At 51.3% G+C, this 16657-nt stretch overlaps 4 protein-coding genes across 4 annotated transcripts; 2 read left to right on the forward strand and 2 right to left on the reverse strand.

Annotated features, from left to right (window-relative positions):
* Positions 1-1049: 1049 nt before the first annotated feature.
* Z519_00305 (uncharacterized protein) lies at positions 1050-4585 on the reverse strand (the record flags this gene model as incomplete). The annotated part of the gene is made up of 4 exons (XM_016758064.1): positions 1050-1880; positions 1946-2536; positions 2594-3108; positions 3172-4585. The coding sequence occupies 4 exons, from the start codon at positions 4583-4585 to the stop codon at positions 1050-1052; spliced, it is 3351 nt and encodes a 1116-aa protein (XP_016625313.1).
* Positions 4586-5350: 765 nt separating this feature from the next.
* Z519_00306 (uncharacterized protein) lies at positions 5351-6280 on the forward strand (the record flags this gene model as incomplete). The annotated part of the gene is made up of 1 exon (XM_016758065.1): positions 5351-6280. The coding sequence occupies one exon, from the start codon at positions 5351-5353 to the stop codon at positions 6278-6280; it is 930 nt and encodes a 309-aa protein (XP_016625314.1).
* Positions 6281-7788: 1508 nt separating this feature from the next.
* On the forward strand, positions 7789-12555 carry Z519_00307 (uncharacterized protein; the record flags this gene model as incomplete). The annotated part of the gene is made up of 3 exons (XM_016758066.1): positions 7789-7903; positions 7963-12218; positions 12301-12555. The coding sequence occupies 3 exons, from the start codon at positions 7789-7791 to the stop codon at positions 12553-12555; spliced, it is 4626 nt and encodes a 1541-aa protein (XP_016625315.1).
* A 108-nt stretch (positions 12556-12663) lies between these two features.
* On the reverse strand, positions 12664-13680 carry Z519_00308 (uncharacterized protein; the record flags this gene model as incomplete). Its single annotated transcript, XM_016758067.1, has 3 exons — positions 12664-12922; positions 13104-13481; positions 13607-13680. The coding sequence occupies 3 exons, from the start codon at positions 13678-13680 to the stop codon at positions 12664-12666; spliced, it is 711 nt and encodes a 236-aa protein (XP_016625316.1).
* Between the last annotated feature and the right edge of the window lie 2977 nt (positions 13681-16657).

Here is a 16657-nt window from a genome sequence, read left to right on the forward strand (position 1 = left end):
AGAAAGTCTGTACGCCAGCGGCTCCATGTGTTGAGAACCTTGCTGCATTCTCGACAATTGTGAGAGTTGCAGTTGTATCCTTCTTCTTGCCCAAAGTGGTGTCGGTTCTCGCAGCACGACATCGAGTCCAAACCACCAGAGTGAAATCGAGACCGATCCGACCAGTAACCAGCCCCAGCCACTGCCCAGCTTCGGCAGGCGCCCAAGCTGTAGGGTTCGATGCGTCGGATAGCTGCAATCTCCCGAAGACGTTGCGGGTTATGTTCATGGGGACCCATAACGCGAACTCAATTAACGCCCGATGGATTTCGCACCCGACAACTGGGTGTCGTCGGGAAAGGGCAGAGAAAGAGGAGAGGGAAGGAATGTACGAGGTAGGAAAAATAGGATAGCGAGACGGGAAAAAGAGAAATGGCAGGGGGACGGATCGAAGAGAACGAGTGAAGGAGAGCGGACGGGCTCACAACCTGATGAAAGAGGTGGGGGAAGAACGGTGGCGGGATCGTCGTGGAGGAAGAAGCGAAGCTGGGGAAGAAGTCGATTTAAAGGTCTCGAGCATTTCCGGCTTGGCGAAATAAACACGCTAAAGCACGACGCGTGGTTGGCGGAGACGAAGGTGCGGGGCAACGGACGTGCGGGCTTGGCGTTTCTGGCCAATACCCAGTACGGTGGCCGAGGCTGAACATGGAGAGCTTCCTCATCAAGTAGAGAGCTCCTATTGGCCCTCCGCTCGCGTTTATCTACAAGTATAAGAGAGCAATTGTTGAGAGCAGAACGCCACTGTGGCAAACCAACCAATCCATCAATGTTTCAACCGAGGCCTCTCTATGACAGCCTCGGTGCCACCGTTGGTCGATAACGAGGGCTAGAGAGATCTGGCCAAGTCCACATCTATTCAGCGGACGGCTTGTTGCCACAGTGCAAATAGTATATAGATAGCCAGAGTCTCTCTGAAGTAGGCAGGGGCGAGACACAATCAATCAGATAGATGCACTCACACTCTGTGTACAACAGCAATACCAATACTGCCCAGCCGGACAACTTGTGCTTCATAACTTTGACAGGCCGGAGCTCACAAAGTTCATGGCAAGCTTGGTCACAGCCAGTATTTTCTGGCTCTCTCCCGCCTCTTTGTTGACAAGTGTCTTCCCTGGCCCTTCGAAAGTGTTGTCCACCTCGAGGTATTTCCAAGTCTCCCCTGCCTTTCTTTGCCGCGGGATACTGGCGAAAACGCGCATCATGTGCTCGAACTTTTTGATATCAGCGAAATCTTCCAACTTGATGGCGACGGCCTCCAATGCCGTCCTCATGTCCTCGTTTGTGTTATCCTCAGCTTTGGCGCCATCCTCGCTTGTGGTGTCACCCCCACTCTTTCTAGCGTCGCCATTCCTTTTAGTGGTGCGTGCGCGAATAGTCTCGATGGCGCCGAGCCGCACACAATGGATGACGAGCGCTGCAAGTCCTGCGGCCAACGCCGTTGCCACCGATGATCCGCTCTTGAGGCTGTCGTCGACTTTGACCGTATCGCTTCCTCTTTCTCTGACCTCATGTCCGGGGAGGATAAAGTCGAGTTGCGAGGACTTTCCGGTGCGATCCGCTTCCTTGTTGGTAGAGGTGGCAGCTCCGATTTTGAAGATGCGGCTAGATAAGGAGTCGCATCCTACAGGATAATAGGTGCGGAACTTCTCATCTGAGATGCCACCTTCGTCCGGCGCCGCACAAAACAGCAGAGCGCCGTTCTTGCATGCCTCGTCCAAAGCTCTTTCTAACCGATCGAGGTCCTTCCCATCGTTCATTGAGTCCGGTGTGTATATCGATTTCCTGATTGTCCATGACATCAAGATGATGTCAAATCCTCGAGTTGCGCAATATACAGCTGCCTGTATTCAGTGTCAGCTAACTATTTTCGAGAGTCTTCGGGGGAGACATGGTCTTGGGAACTAACATCGGCTGCACTCTTCGCTGAAAAATGGGACTTTGTGCCGTCTCCAGGATATACGTTCAGCCGACAAACAAATATCTTAGCGTTTGGGCAGATGCGACAGATCATGTTGGCCATGAGAGTTCCATGGCCAGTGCTGGATTCGTGGAACGGTCGTCTAGCTCCAGGAAGATCGACGCCATCATAGCCGTCGTCGAAGCTCCAGCCGTCGTCAATCTTCTCCTGCAGACTCTCATGGGTAAATTGCACACCGTCATCAATCAACGCGACTTTTACGTCTGATTGGAGTTCTGGAGGCAGATATTCAAAGAACTCTACATCGCGATCCGGTTTGATCTTGTATATCCCGTCGGCAAACGTGTCCATTATGTGCAGCCACTTGTGGGTTTCCCGCTGGACTTTAAAGTCGGTTTTGGGGTGTGATCCGGCTGGTCGTTGGGCCGGTCCATCAATGGCCTTGATTGGGTCTGGAACACGAATTTGTGGCAGTTTGTCACCGGGCTTTCGAGCACCGTTCTGGGCATTTCTCAAATCTCTCAGCCTTTTCCGAAATGTCGCGATATTCATGTCTGTCCAAGACTCGGATTCTAATTCCTACAATATGCCAAGCTGAGCGTCTGCTTCATGCGGTGGATCTTAGGAAGAGCTTACCTGTGTTTGGTGAAGCTGTATGGCTTCCAATCGTTCCAACCTAGCCAACCCTTCCGGCTCACTCCACGCTCTCAGTATCCCATTGTTTCCGCTCCACCAGAGGTGAACCTCGCGTAGGTTTGGACAGGACCTGCAAATTGTGTCTGGACAGAGGTCAATCTTTCTCCAGTCAAGGATCTCAATATCAAACTTTTTCAAAGCATTTTGAATTGACTCGTCTTTGTGAGAAGGAGGCTCCAAGTCGTCGACAATGACCTTGATAATATTTGTCACTCCTTTGTCATGAAGCCAGTTGAACGGTACCTCCATGTCTCTTCGTCCTCTCCCAGTGGATGCAGGCGATTTAGACATTGTACCACTTCCTCTAGGAGGAAGCTCGGGCACTGTAAACTCCAGACGACGGAACCCGACGTACTGCAGAACATGGTCAAATTTAAATCCCCCGTAGGTTGTCCTGAATTTATCGGCGGTCATCTTTGAAGGGCCGTCGAGAAAGTTGAAGCATATGTGACGGTCTGAACAGCAGTTTTCATTAGCGCCACACGCAAACCATTGAATGTCAGTAAAGAGATCCTTACTTTCTTTGTTGTCTCCATACAGAAACCGGACTGCCCTGTCATGATTTCGAAGCTCCGGCCTATCGCCGTCCACAGACTCCGGAGAGCCTGAATAAGCAGATCCTTTGAAGATGCTTCGAAGATAGTGTAACTTCAGTTCCTTCGCAATCTCATCCGCGGTTTCGTCATCTGGAGGTGCTTCAGGCTGATGAAGTCTCTGGGACCCAAATGATCTCCTTGCCGCACCTGGGCGTGATGCGCGCATCGCCTTTCTGGGTCTTCCCAGATTCGCCGGGTTAGGATTTGGCGAGAATAACACGCGGTCAATTGTTGGAGGAGGCGTTGACGCGCCACCTCCTGCTGGAACATCGCTTGTGGGGGATCTTACTCGGGATCCCACCGAATTAGCTCGAATCGCATTTGATTGTCTCCGCATGCCGTATACTCGTGGGTCAAGGTCGATCATATTCTTTCGCTCCTTGGCGTCCTCCCTGTCATCCTCGGAGGACTTCCGGAGATCAGCCTGACCAGCATCCTGATAATGAGAAGGGTCACGCACACCACGGTTGTCAGTTCCAACTCGTGGCTGCTGGCTGCCTCTTCCATCATTCTGCCTTTTTGCCCATTCGGCTTCCTCGAGCTTTTTCTTTTCGATCTTTTTCGTTTCGTCGTGATATCGATAAGGAGAGAGCGAACCATGGATACTACCTTCCTTGTCGAGAGCCGCATCGCCATGCTTTAACAGAGCTTGGACTACCTCAAATTGACCTTTCCTGCAATTTTTGTAGTCTACGGCGCAATGGAGTGGTGTCAACCCTGCGCCGTCCTGCTCTGACAGCGTAGCCCCGTCCGACTTCTCGATCAATCTGATTATGAGTTGTGGATCGAGCCCCACTTGAATGCCGATGTGAATACAGTTCCCTGGATTTGATCCACCCTTGTGTGAAAGTACCTTCTTCATGTCGTCTGTCTCGCTAAATTTGCTATCAAGCACGGCCGTGATGAAGTCCGTGTTCTTCTCCTTGATGGCGACATGGAGTGGATAGTACATAGATCGATCCGTTCCAAACATGAGCTGACTCCGTTCTTCTGCCAGGAATTTGATAAGGCATCTATTCTGAGTATCAGAAGCCATCATGTGTAAAAAATTTTCCTGTTCCTTGTCTGTGAGAAATCCAACGTAGTCCGCATCGTCACTGGCCATAAATGCTCGCAGCTGTTCTTCATTATCAACTTGAAGCTCCCTGCGCAGGATTCTAGTTTTGATCTCTTGTAGCGTTGCCCTGATATTGATATCATCTGGTAGGTCGTCCCATATTTCTTTCAATTCCATGAGGAGATCGTCTTCATCTCCTCCTGTCATCCCTTGGGTATCATGTCTACCATGGACCGACATATGACCTGATTGGACTCTCTGAAGGTTCTTTATCTTCATTGTGAGTCTTGGACTTTCGATACTTTCCATGCTTACGTCTTCTTTCGCACCCTGGGTTCCGCACCCTGTCACATTGCCGGTTGCAAGTCTCGGCGGATCTCGGTCATCGTCTTCGGCAACTTGAGCCCCGCGACTTACTCGGGAAGGTTCCTGCATCATGGGTAACTCACAAAGGACAACTGTGGATGACGATTGTGATCGACAAAAACTACATTAAGGGGAAAGTATGGTGAACATGCGTGAGGGCAGATATAGCCGGATTGTCCCAACAGGTCATAAATAAACCAATCCATCAATCTATGACTTGCATGTTTGGCTGAAAAGAACGACACATGCGTCGCGTGACTTTTGAGGCTCTTTATAGACCAGGTTTTCCTTGAGGCTCGTCTCGTATTGTGATGGACAGTACAGAAGGACAAAGCTTGCACATTAGCTCGGGTGTGTATTCATGTGAATAGGTTGGTAACAGCACTTGGTGCGGGGTAAAGTTTGAGGCTTGACTGCTTGCGGACAAGCTAGCCGCATTAGGTAGAGGCTGTCACGCTTGTCTCCACTCGGATGCAAGCTGACTGATGGCGTTCGGTTGGTGGGTGTGACGGGGCGGGATAGCAGAAGGTCAGTTGCACTATCTGTGAGTGCACTGCCCCCTCCGCTGCCCACGGTGCGGCGAAAAGAGGCCACGAGGTATTTCAGCGCTCCCACCCTACCACCCATAACTGAGACAATCTCTTTTGCGTGGAGACGCGCTGCGCTCTTTGCAAAAATATGGATTCGTCTGCCTGCGCGGAAAACGCAGCTAACGACTCTAGTTTTGAGCCCTATCCACCTTCATTCTCGATCAGGCTGAGCCAAAGCGGAGATTCCGAGGCAAATTTCCGGACGGAAGACGACCCCGAGGATCCAGACCAACGGTCGAACGTTATTCAGCGAAGAGGAATTTTCTACGCTGATTGTTTCTGCACGGACATTGTTCACGGATACTATTCCGCCGATCCCAATAGCAACGACCTCGCCAGTGTTATTGTCCTCAAATTTCGCTTCGAACCACTCGAACAAAATCACCGCATAAAGAAAGTAGATATCCAAGTCACATTCTCGCCCAAGAATAATGAGGACCGCGAGCCATGGATTGACAGAATGCATCCCGAGGGCTTCTTCAGCGTTCAGCCGACGACGCAGCGCGAGACGGTGAACACATTAGCTGGTGGTAAAGTTGGTGCAAATGCGACAGGGGTAGAGGTCGGAGCCGAGTTGAAGCGCGAAAAGACAGTGGAAAGAGACACCTCTGATGCAACAACTGTGCAAGGCTTCATCCTTACCGAGGGTCGCAACTATGGCAAACCCAACAGCGTATCGTGGATTTTGCGAGAAAACAAAAGCACCAAGTCTGGAGTGCCAACGAGCTTGCAGGCCGCCATCTTGCTAAAGCGCATCGATTTGTCAAAGTTCCAGGCCCACTTCACTTTGAAGATCTATCCGAATTGGCTGGCCACAGCCTTATCTTTTATGAAGTCCAATCCCAGGGACGATCCTGTCACTTTCGACCCACGGAGAAAGCCGACAAACAGGCTGCAGGTGTATAACACTGATGATCTGGGGAATCCAGAGAAATTGAAACTGGAAGACCTGTCTGATGTTACTGTTACAACCATTGTTAACGATGCCGTCAAACAAAAGAAGCCAGAGAACAAATGAGTAGTGGAGCCAATATTAGTAGTCGTGGGGAGGGGGGAGAACGGAGCAAGACTATGCAGTTCCCAACCAACATCGGCAGCAAATAGTTTACATTATCACTTCTCGAGCGGACTTGTCTTAGTCGGCTTGTGCTAAAGAATGTGACACTGATTTCCCATACATAAACCCAGCCATCCACATCGATTGATTCAGAGTGCCACATGGTTTCCGGCACCCAAATGCAGCTTGTCAGATTGGGAAGGGAGACCTTTTGCCTAGCTAGGATCAAGGCCCTTCCCCGCGTCAAAACAGATCAATCCACGTGCTCCATTCTTTGTGTCCTATGCAAGCTAAATCATGTCTTAGTCACTGGGCTTCACTGAGGTGACCTCCCTGTCTGTCGCTCTCTCGGACCTTTGGAGGAGCTGTTGGGCTGAGTTTTGAGACACTGAGCCATCTTTCTGATTTCCCGTAATGCCAAATTGCTGCTCAACCATTACCTGGTGATCTGTCAATTCCGCGCAAGTACCCCAATGGAAAGTTGCTATCCAGCCTTGAGCGTCCTAGCGAAAAGCGAGGCTGAAGTTTCAGTCAAGTATGCACGAACGCTCTATTCAAATTAATCGTCTGCTCATTTTCCAAGTTTCGTTGCTGTCCCCGGGCTAGGAAAGTCTCATCTGCGATATTGGGGCTCGTCCACTAGCAACGCCGGTTCAAGTTGGCTCTCAGAAACTTTCTCACCCTTCGTTGGGAGTCGAGTTTCGCTGTTCAATTACCCAATTTCAGACAACATTGGTGGCATATTTACCAGAAATGGCGCGAGACGTCAAGCGCTACGACTCCTCAACGCCTTGGTAGAGCTCCGAACAGTGGATGGAGAGGTATACTAGCCGCTTCCGGATGATGGGAATATAAATCGATGTGGCACACCATGTATCAGCACTCTCTGACGCTACAACTATAGAACTGCAACCTCGTTTTCATCGCGCATGATGTCGGAGGTACTCTGGTCAAGGAAGTGAGACGACCGCCTTTCCACTCGACCATCGTGGAGCCTAACCTGTTTGAATCCTTTTCTAGACGCTAGTTCTCGCCAGCCAAAATTCAGAGTATGCAAGTGTCTTTCTGCATACCAGGGCCATAGTGAGACAAATTCGGGGCAAAAACGGCCATCATTTTGAACATTGCTGATTATTGAAAATAGGTATTCCTAGACTGTCCACATCGAAGCGATGGGTCTTACGAGCTTAGAAGAGACTTGGTTAAGCTTCTGAATCTCAGGGATGTTGGATCCATAGGCGAGTCAGGCTCCTGGACAGTTACCCATGGCATTGCAGATTGGATCAGAGAAGTCAACTCCGCTTTCGCCGAGTCAAGGCTATCGATTTGGGCTGATATGATCAGCGTATTCTCATGCCATAAGGAACCAGCCCTAAGAGTGAGCGTCAATCACCTCTTGCAAGGATATTCCAAGGCGAAGTTCAATACCTAACTAGAAGGAAAAGGTCTTCGACGAATATGTTGCGACGATGGCGCTCCCATTCGAGGCTCGCCTTGCGACCGATTTGTCCCACCAGGATCTAGCTGGTATATGTGCAACCTCCGGCTTCACAACCCTCTTGAAAACGGCTTTGCGGGCCTACGGTTCGTGCAACGTCATGTGCTACTGGCGTGCGAGACGTGCTGATAGATATGATTGACAGGTGACGACCAAAGTTACATTCTATCTCTCGCGTCCCAAGCTCCTCCACAGTATCCACTGAAAGCATCTTTCAGAAATCCCAGACAGTATGAGCGAATCACTACTCAAAAGAATTTCCAAGTGTGGAAGGGAGTTGATGGAATGCAGCTTCTTCTACTTGCTCTCGACTCTACTGAGGCCGCCATTCAAGCTGCAGAATGCCTGTTCCACTATATGGATGACAGCAAGACGTCGAGTTGTCCAGGCGCGACTTGCTTCTATTTCGAATTCATATCGTCTGACATTCGGCGGAACTCAATTGAGTCCATGTTGTATCTGTGTTTAGCTCAGACGATTTCCCGATTTTCCAACAGCGAAGTCGAGGGAGCTATCTACCAAAAGATGTTTGGGGCTTTCGACAAATTCTTGTGGTTGAATCGAGAAGATCTGCTTGCAATGTTTATGGAAATTCTATTAGACTTGGGAGCAAAAGATCAAGGCGTCGTCTTGGTGCTGGGGAACTTGCAAGAGAATATAACGTCTTGCGACTGGTTCTTGACTAAGGTTAACAAGTTGGCTGAAGAATGTGAAGTCAAATTCAAGGTACTCGTCACCACTCCGAAAGGTGCACAACCAGAACAAACAACGTTCTGGCCAAGGGCTGGTGTCGATGTTGAAGCAACCCTTCAGACCGAGCCTCAAAACTGTCGAGAAGGTATGGAGGGAACTGGGAGCGACATCGCCACTGGGAATGTGGAGAAGGGAGAAAAACTGAACAGACTGGACCAGAGACAGTCCGTTGAAGGGAGGTACAAAGCCGCCCCTACTGACGACCTCGACCTCGACTTCTTGAGATTCGTGCAGGGTAATCCCATGACAGAGAGGGATTGTAACGAGCTTTTCCATCTCCTCCAAACATGCAAGGGCGACCAAGATTTGCGATCAATGGTTATTAACTGGTACCGAACCCGGTACTCACTTTCATATATGGACACTCCCGCCCTACAAGTCCCGCAATCAACCAGTGCAACGCCCCAGGTTGTGTTCAAGGCCCTTTTGTCCTCGTTACCCCTGGCAACGGACCGGTTCTTGCGCAACATTTTGAACCTGTTGCTCTATTCGCTTCGCCCGTTGGGCGTTCTGGAACTGAATGATCTAGCCCAGTGCGATGAGAAACAGAACAAGAACCTCGAGCTTCTTGAAGGCCCTGCTCTCAGCTTACATCCTAGGATTCAGACCACCTTGGGTGGACTAGTAAAGGTCAACCAAAATGAAGTTCAGTTTGCTCATACTGACCTCCGTCGATATCTTTTGTCTGACGAATCACCGTTTACAACACCTGGGTGGAAGTCTCACCAGGAGATAGCAGATTTCTGCCTTGAGTACATCAGCACCCGAGGCAGTGATTCCGTCACAAATGAGTGGCCCCGATGCAGAGCGACTATTGCGGTCGAATGGCGGCATACCTTTTTGAACTATGCGGTGCGATGGTGGCCCAGCCACGCCCGGCTCTCTGAGGCTGGAAGACAGTATTGCACTACTCAGCTACTGGATTTCTGGGACGGAGGCCCCTTAATGGAGTGGGCTAAGATGCACTGGGAGCTCCAAAACCCTTTTACACGGGGCAGCGTTACGAAAGGAAACCCTTTTGCGATACTCGCTAGTTATGGCCTCTCGGAAGCGTTGTTTCGGGTTACCAATGACCAAACATCATCAAAGCCGCCTGATGATCTGCTTTGCCACAAAGTTGCCCAATCTGTTGAAGCAGCAGCCGGAAACGGCGAGCTGGAGACTGCTCTCAGACTAATCGAGAAAAAGCCAATATCTCCATCCGACTCCTGGGATAACTCGATTCTTGCCGCAATCCAATCAGGCAATCAGAAAGTCGCTATGGAGGTGCTTAACCTTGGGCTTCGAGACTCCAGAAGATTTCGAGACCCAACCCTGCTCCTGTGTCGAGCTTCTTCACTCGGGCAGACAGCAATCGTTAAAGCACTCCTACCTTTAGCAATCGAGAGAGGGCAGAAAAATGCCACGATTCTGAAAATGACCGCTCTGCAGCACGCCTGCGCGAGAGGCAATCTTGAGGTTGCAAAAGTTCTTGTCGCTTGTGAGGACATTTCCTTCAAAATTGAACACAATGAGACGACGCTGGAACTTGCCTGTCAGTTCGGGCATGCTGAAATCGTCGATCTATTGACCACGGCCGCAACGTTTCGTCCCGAGCTAGCGGATGTGTTCGACGCTTGTGCGAAGCTTGCGATCAAATTTGGACATCATCGTGTTCTGGATCATCTCTTGACAGCTTTCAATCCGGCTGATCTCGAAGCGGAGGTTGTCGTGAATTGGGTGGCTGCAGTCATCAATACGAGACATACCAAATGCTGGAATGTTCTCTGGAAGCACATCGAAGACCTGGTCGACCCGGAAGGGGACGGCTACATCGAAGTCCTGAAGAACGCAATGAAGTCTGGGTTCTCACCAGCATATAGCGACATGTCAAAAGCTGAAGGGACACTGGCAAGCGGTGGGTATGCCAACTTTCTGGGGTGGGGGATTGATCAGGGGTGCGAATTGGAAGCCATCGAAGCAATTGTCGCCGCAGGTGGTGAACAATGCCCTCGGGAAGAGATTGCCTGGACGCTTGAGGACGCCCTCCATCTTGCGGTGAGGGAACAACGAGAAGACGTCGTGAGCCTGCTTATCCGCGCTGGAGCACCACTTAACAGAAGCGATTGGAGGAGTAGAACTCCGTTATTCCATGCAGTTTACGCTCAAAGTTCTGGCATAGCTCGCATTCTGGTCGAAGCAGGAGCAGACTTGGAGGTGCCAGATGATGATGGTTGGCGGCCGATCCATGGTGCTTATGACGATGCAGCTATTACTCGTTTACTGATCCAGAAGGGAGCAGACATCAATGCTAAGACGGATAATGGATGGACTTGTCTTTACTTTGCGGCAAAGTGGAACAAAGAGGAAGTTCTCGAGGCTTTGCTCGAGCACAGACAAAAGATCAACCCGGACGCCATACAGGAAGCTTTGAGCGCGGCCGTCTCCAAACTGAACACTCGATGCGTCGGACGCCTCTTGGACGCAGGGGCAGATCCCCGAAACCTTCCTTCACAAGGGTCCGAAGAACTTATGAGTGCTGTCAATGGGTGTGCCAAAGACATAGTGAAAATGCTCCTCGAGTTCAACCTGGATCTGGAAAGGGCCAAGGACGTGTACGGGTACTCGGTTCTGAATCGAGCCGTTCTCCTCACCCGCCGTAATGATGATGATTCGATCGTCAAAGCCTTCGTCAACAGAGGGGCCGACCTAGAAAGTGCCAGCAATGATGGTTACACAGCTCTCTGCAACGCGGCATGGCAAGACAACCTGGAAATCGCTCGGTACCTGATCCTCAAAGGCGCGAGGATCAACATCACCGGCGGTCCACACGGCGGGCCTCTAATACGTGCATGCCGTATGGCGTCCTTGGACATGGTCAAGCTGCTTTGCAAATACGGAGCAGACACCAACATCGTCCATCCTGGCGTCAATGGCACCCCGCTTCAGGCGGCTCTACTACGCGAGCCGGGCTCGGAAAAGGATAGCATCATTAAATACCTGCTTGATGATGCCGAGTACACAGCCGATGCGAACCTGACCAGTAACTGGTGGGGAGGCCCGTTGAACGTGGCGATCCTTAGCGGAACCATGGAAGTCGTCAGGCTGTTGTTGAAAAGGGGCGCAAAAGTCGACGGCGTGGACAAGGTCGGCCGTCAGGCCATCCACTACGCTCTCTACCGCTCAATTGACCGGGTCGAGCTTCTCTGCCGGCCTGAACATGGCGCGCAGCTCTTCGAGCCCGACAAAATGGGCAGGGGCGCTCTCCACCTTGCGGTCGTCAGCGGGCGACTCGATCTGGTTCAATATGTTCTGGAGAAGGCGAAAGAGAGAGGTCTAGATGTCGTCAACGCCAGAGATAGGGACCAATGGACACCACTTCTCTGGGCCATGCGGCAATCCACCCTATGGGAAACCCAATCCGATCAAAGACAAGCAATCCTCGAAGAACTGCTGCGCCACGGAGCAGAGCTCTTTGCGGAGGGCCTGGGCCTGGACCGGAAGTGGACTGCTCTGAAGCTCGCGAACCACTACGGCCTCCCTCACAGCATCATCGAATTCTTGGAGACTCGTGCCGCCGAGTCGAATCGGGACTGGGACAGTCCGTCGCGGCACGCGAGAAAGGCCAAACCTTGTCACGAGGGTTATTATTGCGATGCGTGTTTGATTGTAAGTGAGGACCAAACCCTCTCCCTGTTCAAACACTTCTTCTATGTACACCAAAGATTGCTGACAAGGAGAAACGCCGTAGCTTATGGTTGGGGTATACTACCGGTGCGACCAGTGCGGAGGGTTCTTCCTGTGCTTCAAGTGCTACCGGTCCAAGGAGATTGTCCATCCCAGGCACCTGTTCACCGATAGAGGAGAGGAGTACGACTACGATAGTACTGAATATGGGGATGAAGATTCGAATCGAGAGGGTTCTGAAGAAGAACGGCAGAGGGAAGACCGCGACACGGTCGATACCACCGACTCTGTTATAGAGGAAAGACGCCGAGGACGCTGACGTTGCGAGGGAGCAAGTAGAAAAGGTCGAGGTGGACAGTGAAACGGCGCCTGTTTGGCTGACATGCTCTTCTCAAAGTCAGAGAAAAATGCTCAGGGCGAGATATCACTATTGTTCTGGCAGATACAACCCCGTCTCGGTAGAGTACAGCTCCCATTCTACCAAGAGAGTATTCAAGACCGCTGGTTCCTGACCTGCTAGACTGTGAACTTCGCCAGCATCCCTGGACAAGTCGTACAATTCCCACTTATCGGAACCCAGGGGCGCCAGCTGATACAACGCCTTCCATTTTCCTCGCTGGATGGCTCTCCGCCCGAACAGTTCCCATCCTGTCACATCCTGACGGCCGCCCTCGTAGACTTCCTCGCTCCGCGCGTTCAGATAATCAACCCAGGACCACCCGCGAGAGAGGACGACTTCGCGGCCCCGGAAAGTGAATCCCGGTGTTTAGCGGTCTCCAGATCGAAAATTGTAAGCAAAATGTCCATCACGATGGTGAAATCGAGCGTTATAGTGCTGTTACAGCGAGGAAATGTTGGGTAGCGTACCTGGAAGGACAGTGGATGCCTCCCTCGCTGGCCTGGGCTTTGTATCCTTTGCTCGGTGCCGTTGCGGCGCACGCCAACCGCGGTCCATGCCAGACGAACGAATCCACGTTTCCGAGATGTTCAAGCTCGTTGTTGTAGAACTCTCTGATTACTTGGACCGGTGGCACGCCGGCCATCGCGGGCAGCACTTCGAGCAGTTTCACCTCTGCATCATTGTCGGACATGAACAGGACCAATGTGTTGTCGAGTTCTCCCGTGGATTCCAGGTACGAAATGACTCGCGCCAAATGGTGATCGATCAGGCTGGCAATAGCGTCGTATTGTAATGGGAGAAGTTTGAAGTGGTGGATAGCGTTATGATTGGCTGGGGCGCCGACCCTAGACTATGGTTCTTCTTATATAGTCCTGGGGAACTATCTTTCATAGAGGATCAATCAACCAAGTTACCAACAGAGAGGACTTCCCCTAGTTGAGTGTGCGCGTTGGGAAGAGGCTATACCCACCGCCGTACGAGTTGATACCCATGGCTAGTAGCCTCGCCCCAGTTCAATAGGTATAAGCCATTCAAGAATGCCATTGTGTGCGTGAACAAGGCAGCGACCTGCTAGAGCCTGGTTGAACGATTTGGGGGTGTACATGACAGCGATGCCAGTGATGCACATAGGTTGCATGAGGCAGAAGACCAAGCGACGTCCATAGCGGTTGTCGATTAAGGTAGCAAGGAGGATTCCAGCGACATACACCAGAAGGGGGAAACGAGTTCAAGAAGGATAAATAGGTGACATCGATTTTGTACTACTGTATCTTTTCGTTGTATTCCCCAAACTGCTTGACGAAGACTGATGCCGTTATCCTGAGTTCGAAAACGTTGCCTCGCACAAAATGAGCACTCGACGACGTTATGTGTGACAACCAGAAAAGCGCAGAGGAAGGGAGATTGCATACGGTTCATTGCTGGGATCGTCCTGTACAGAACATTTTCAAAACCGAAGCTGATCTCCTCTGACAAGGTATTCAGGGGCATACATTGAAGCTGTAGAAGCTCAAATGCAGTTGAGTCCCTCTGATATTGTTGAGTGGATTGCGCTTAATAGGAACCCGTATCATGGGTGGGACGGCGTCTGGATGGAGTATGACTATTTTCAGCCAGGAGTTCTGAATGATCGAGAGAAGTTCATGCGTAAACCCTGGAGACGCGAAGGAACAACTCTGCCTAATGGCGTCGTTAGTTAGCTCCTGATGGGCTTTGAGAGGTCTGGCGAGCGTAACAACCGCTAACCAATCGTCCAGCCATCCTGTACTCCGTGCAATTGCCAATTCCCCCGAGATGCAGTCAGGAAATCATAGAGATCAATGCCCAGCAACTGGCCGTACTTGGTCTGGCGTGCAGCACGCCATCCAAAGACATTTTGGGTCTCCTGTAGTTGGAGCTGAGCCACTGTAGGTGAAAAGAGGCTCTGACCATTCCAACATTGAAGATCTTTTGGTAACACCAGCTTCTTTGTGTCGAGTAGTTGAGATAACGTCGTTCGAAAGTCGGTACCGCGTAGCAGTAGCAGTCACCCTGTCGTCGTAGAGTAGTTGTCGGCCAATTAAGGGCATGTCGTCTTGTTGCTGTGAGGCTTGACATGGTATTTTTAGACTTCCACGTGCGTGCTGGTGTCTTAGGGGCTGGATGGAGGGACATTGAGACGTCGGTGTGGTGAAAAATGTCACCGTAACTGAACTTCGCTTCCCCATGGATTTCAACAGCGAGGTTCAGGAATCGATTTCGTCCCCATTCTCCGCTTCATCGGCTGTCAGAAGATCTAAAGGAGAGAGACCTCGTTCAGGTAAGTGGAGGGTGGTAATGTGGGCAACACATCATTGATATTTGAGACAGGTTGCCAGACTTGCCGCGCTCGCAAAAGTGAGTCCCACCAAGAGTGTCTGTCTGTTTGTTTGCAAAGGTTTCACATTCAAACCAGGTAAAACGTGGCGAGCACCCTGGAGGCTGTCTTAACTGTGTGAGGTTCAACTTGGAGTGTCATGGGCCGCCACGTCGTGATCAACTGAACAATTTGGACAATCCTCCTGCCTAAGCACCTTCCAAGAGGAAGCGTACTTTTCGACTTGTACAGAATGCCGCCTATCTAGGACGAAATGCTCAGCTGACCGACCTGAATGCTAGCGTTGCAAGCATCGCAAAATCCATTGCATATACGAAGCAGATTCGAGGCCCCGCCGTCCCAGTGGACTCGCAGACTTCAGCCCGAAACAGGTCAGAACACTTCTGGACCTCCGGCTATTGAGCATCGCGTCAAGGAGCGGGCAAGCGACAGTGCTGCTGGCCCAGAGCCTCGAGAGACGCGGTCGTCTTCAGATCGGCCACCGTCGAATAATGATAGAGGTCCTGTGGCTGGACGATACACCAGCCTTTCTGTCTCACCAAGTGACATTCTCGTCAATTTATTCGAACTCAGGAGCACTCTTGAATGGTATGAGACACTCGGTTTTCCGTGTCTTTGATGCACAGCTCAAACGCATATGCACTTTCTGCAGAGCCAAGCCATCACTCTCTCTCAGGCTCTACAAACCTCAATTCCCACTCCGATCCAGGTATGCGGTCAGTCACGGCCATGGCCGATGCGTTTGTGAGTCGTGATCTACGACTGTTGATGCCCAACTCGCAACTCCACTGACTGCTGTGCTTCAGGTATCAATCGGCAACGAACATGTGGAATGAATCCGGGCTAGGGTCGCTCTCATTCTCCCGGCACGTCCTGTCAGGCAATGGGCAGGACCAGGACAACTCGGGCAGGTCCTGCATACCTCTGCGAACCCGTTCTCTTACCTGCTTATTGTGTTCTCTTCAAGCTGAACAGAGGCAGTTCGTCCAGAACGAGTAGAGGAGGATCGCCAAGCTCAAACACCCCCGACAACGTCCTGCAGCCCACCAGAATCTTCCGCATGGCTCAAAGCGCTATTCCAGAAAAGCACGTTCCTGCGATTCGATCTTCGTCGAACACTCCCACAACATCGATCCGCACTCGTGACACTCCCAGGAACGCCTCTCTTGACGAGACTAGACACGGGCGTGAACAACAGCAGCAACGGCAACGGCACAGCAATCTCCAGTCCTCACCAAATTTCGGTCTTCAGGCAGCAGAACCCAACCGTCACCACAAACATCGAGCTGTTACTGGACGGCCAACTTTTCTTCGCACCGTGGTTCGACCCTGGGCCATGACAACCGGCGGAGACGGTCCGAGAAGCGTACGATCAAAGCATGTACGGTCTGCCTGCTTAGATGTGTGGCTTTGAGGTACCAACGAGTAGTAGTGGCGCTGCCGTTGTCACTCTGCCAACTACAGCGGTGGCGAGTGAAGGAGCAGTATCAAGTTCAGGGATCAATCAGACGTTTGGCGGAGAGGGTCAGATGCGAAGGTTGTTTGAGTAACGGCCTTCCGGCAGCTCTGGCGACGCTGTAGATATCTTTTCTAATCCATCGTCAATGGTTGAGCGATGCAGGACCAAAATGTAAATGGCGAGCTTCGACGCTCGTGCTGTGTGCG

The sequence above is a fragment of the Cladophialophora bantiana genome (assembly GCF_000835475.1).
Source record: "Cladophialophora bantiana CBS 173.52 unplaced genomic scaffold supercont1.1, whole genome shotgun sequence".
Lineage (NCBI taxonomy): Eukaryota > Fungi > Ascomycota > Eurotiomycetes > Chaetothyriales > Herpotrichiellaceae > Cladophialophora > Cladophialophora bantiana.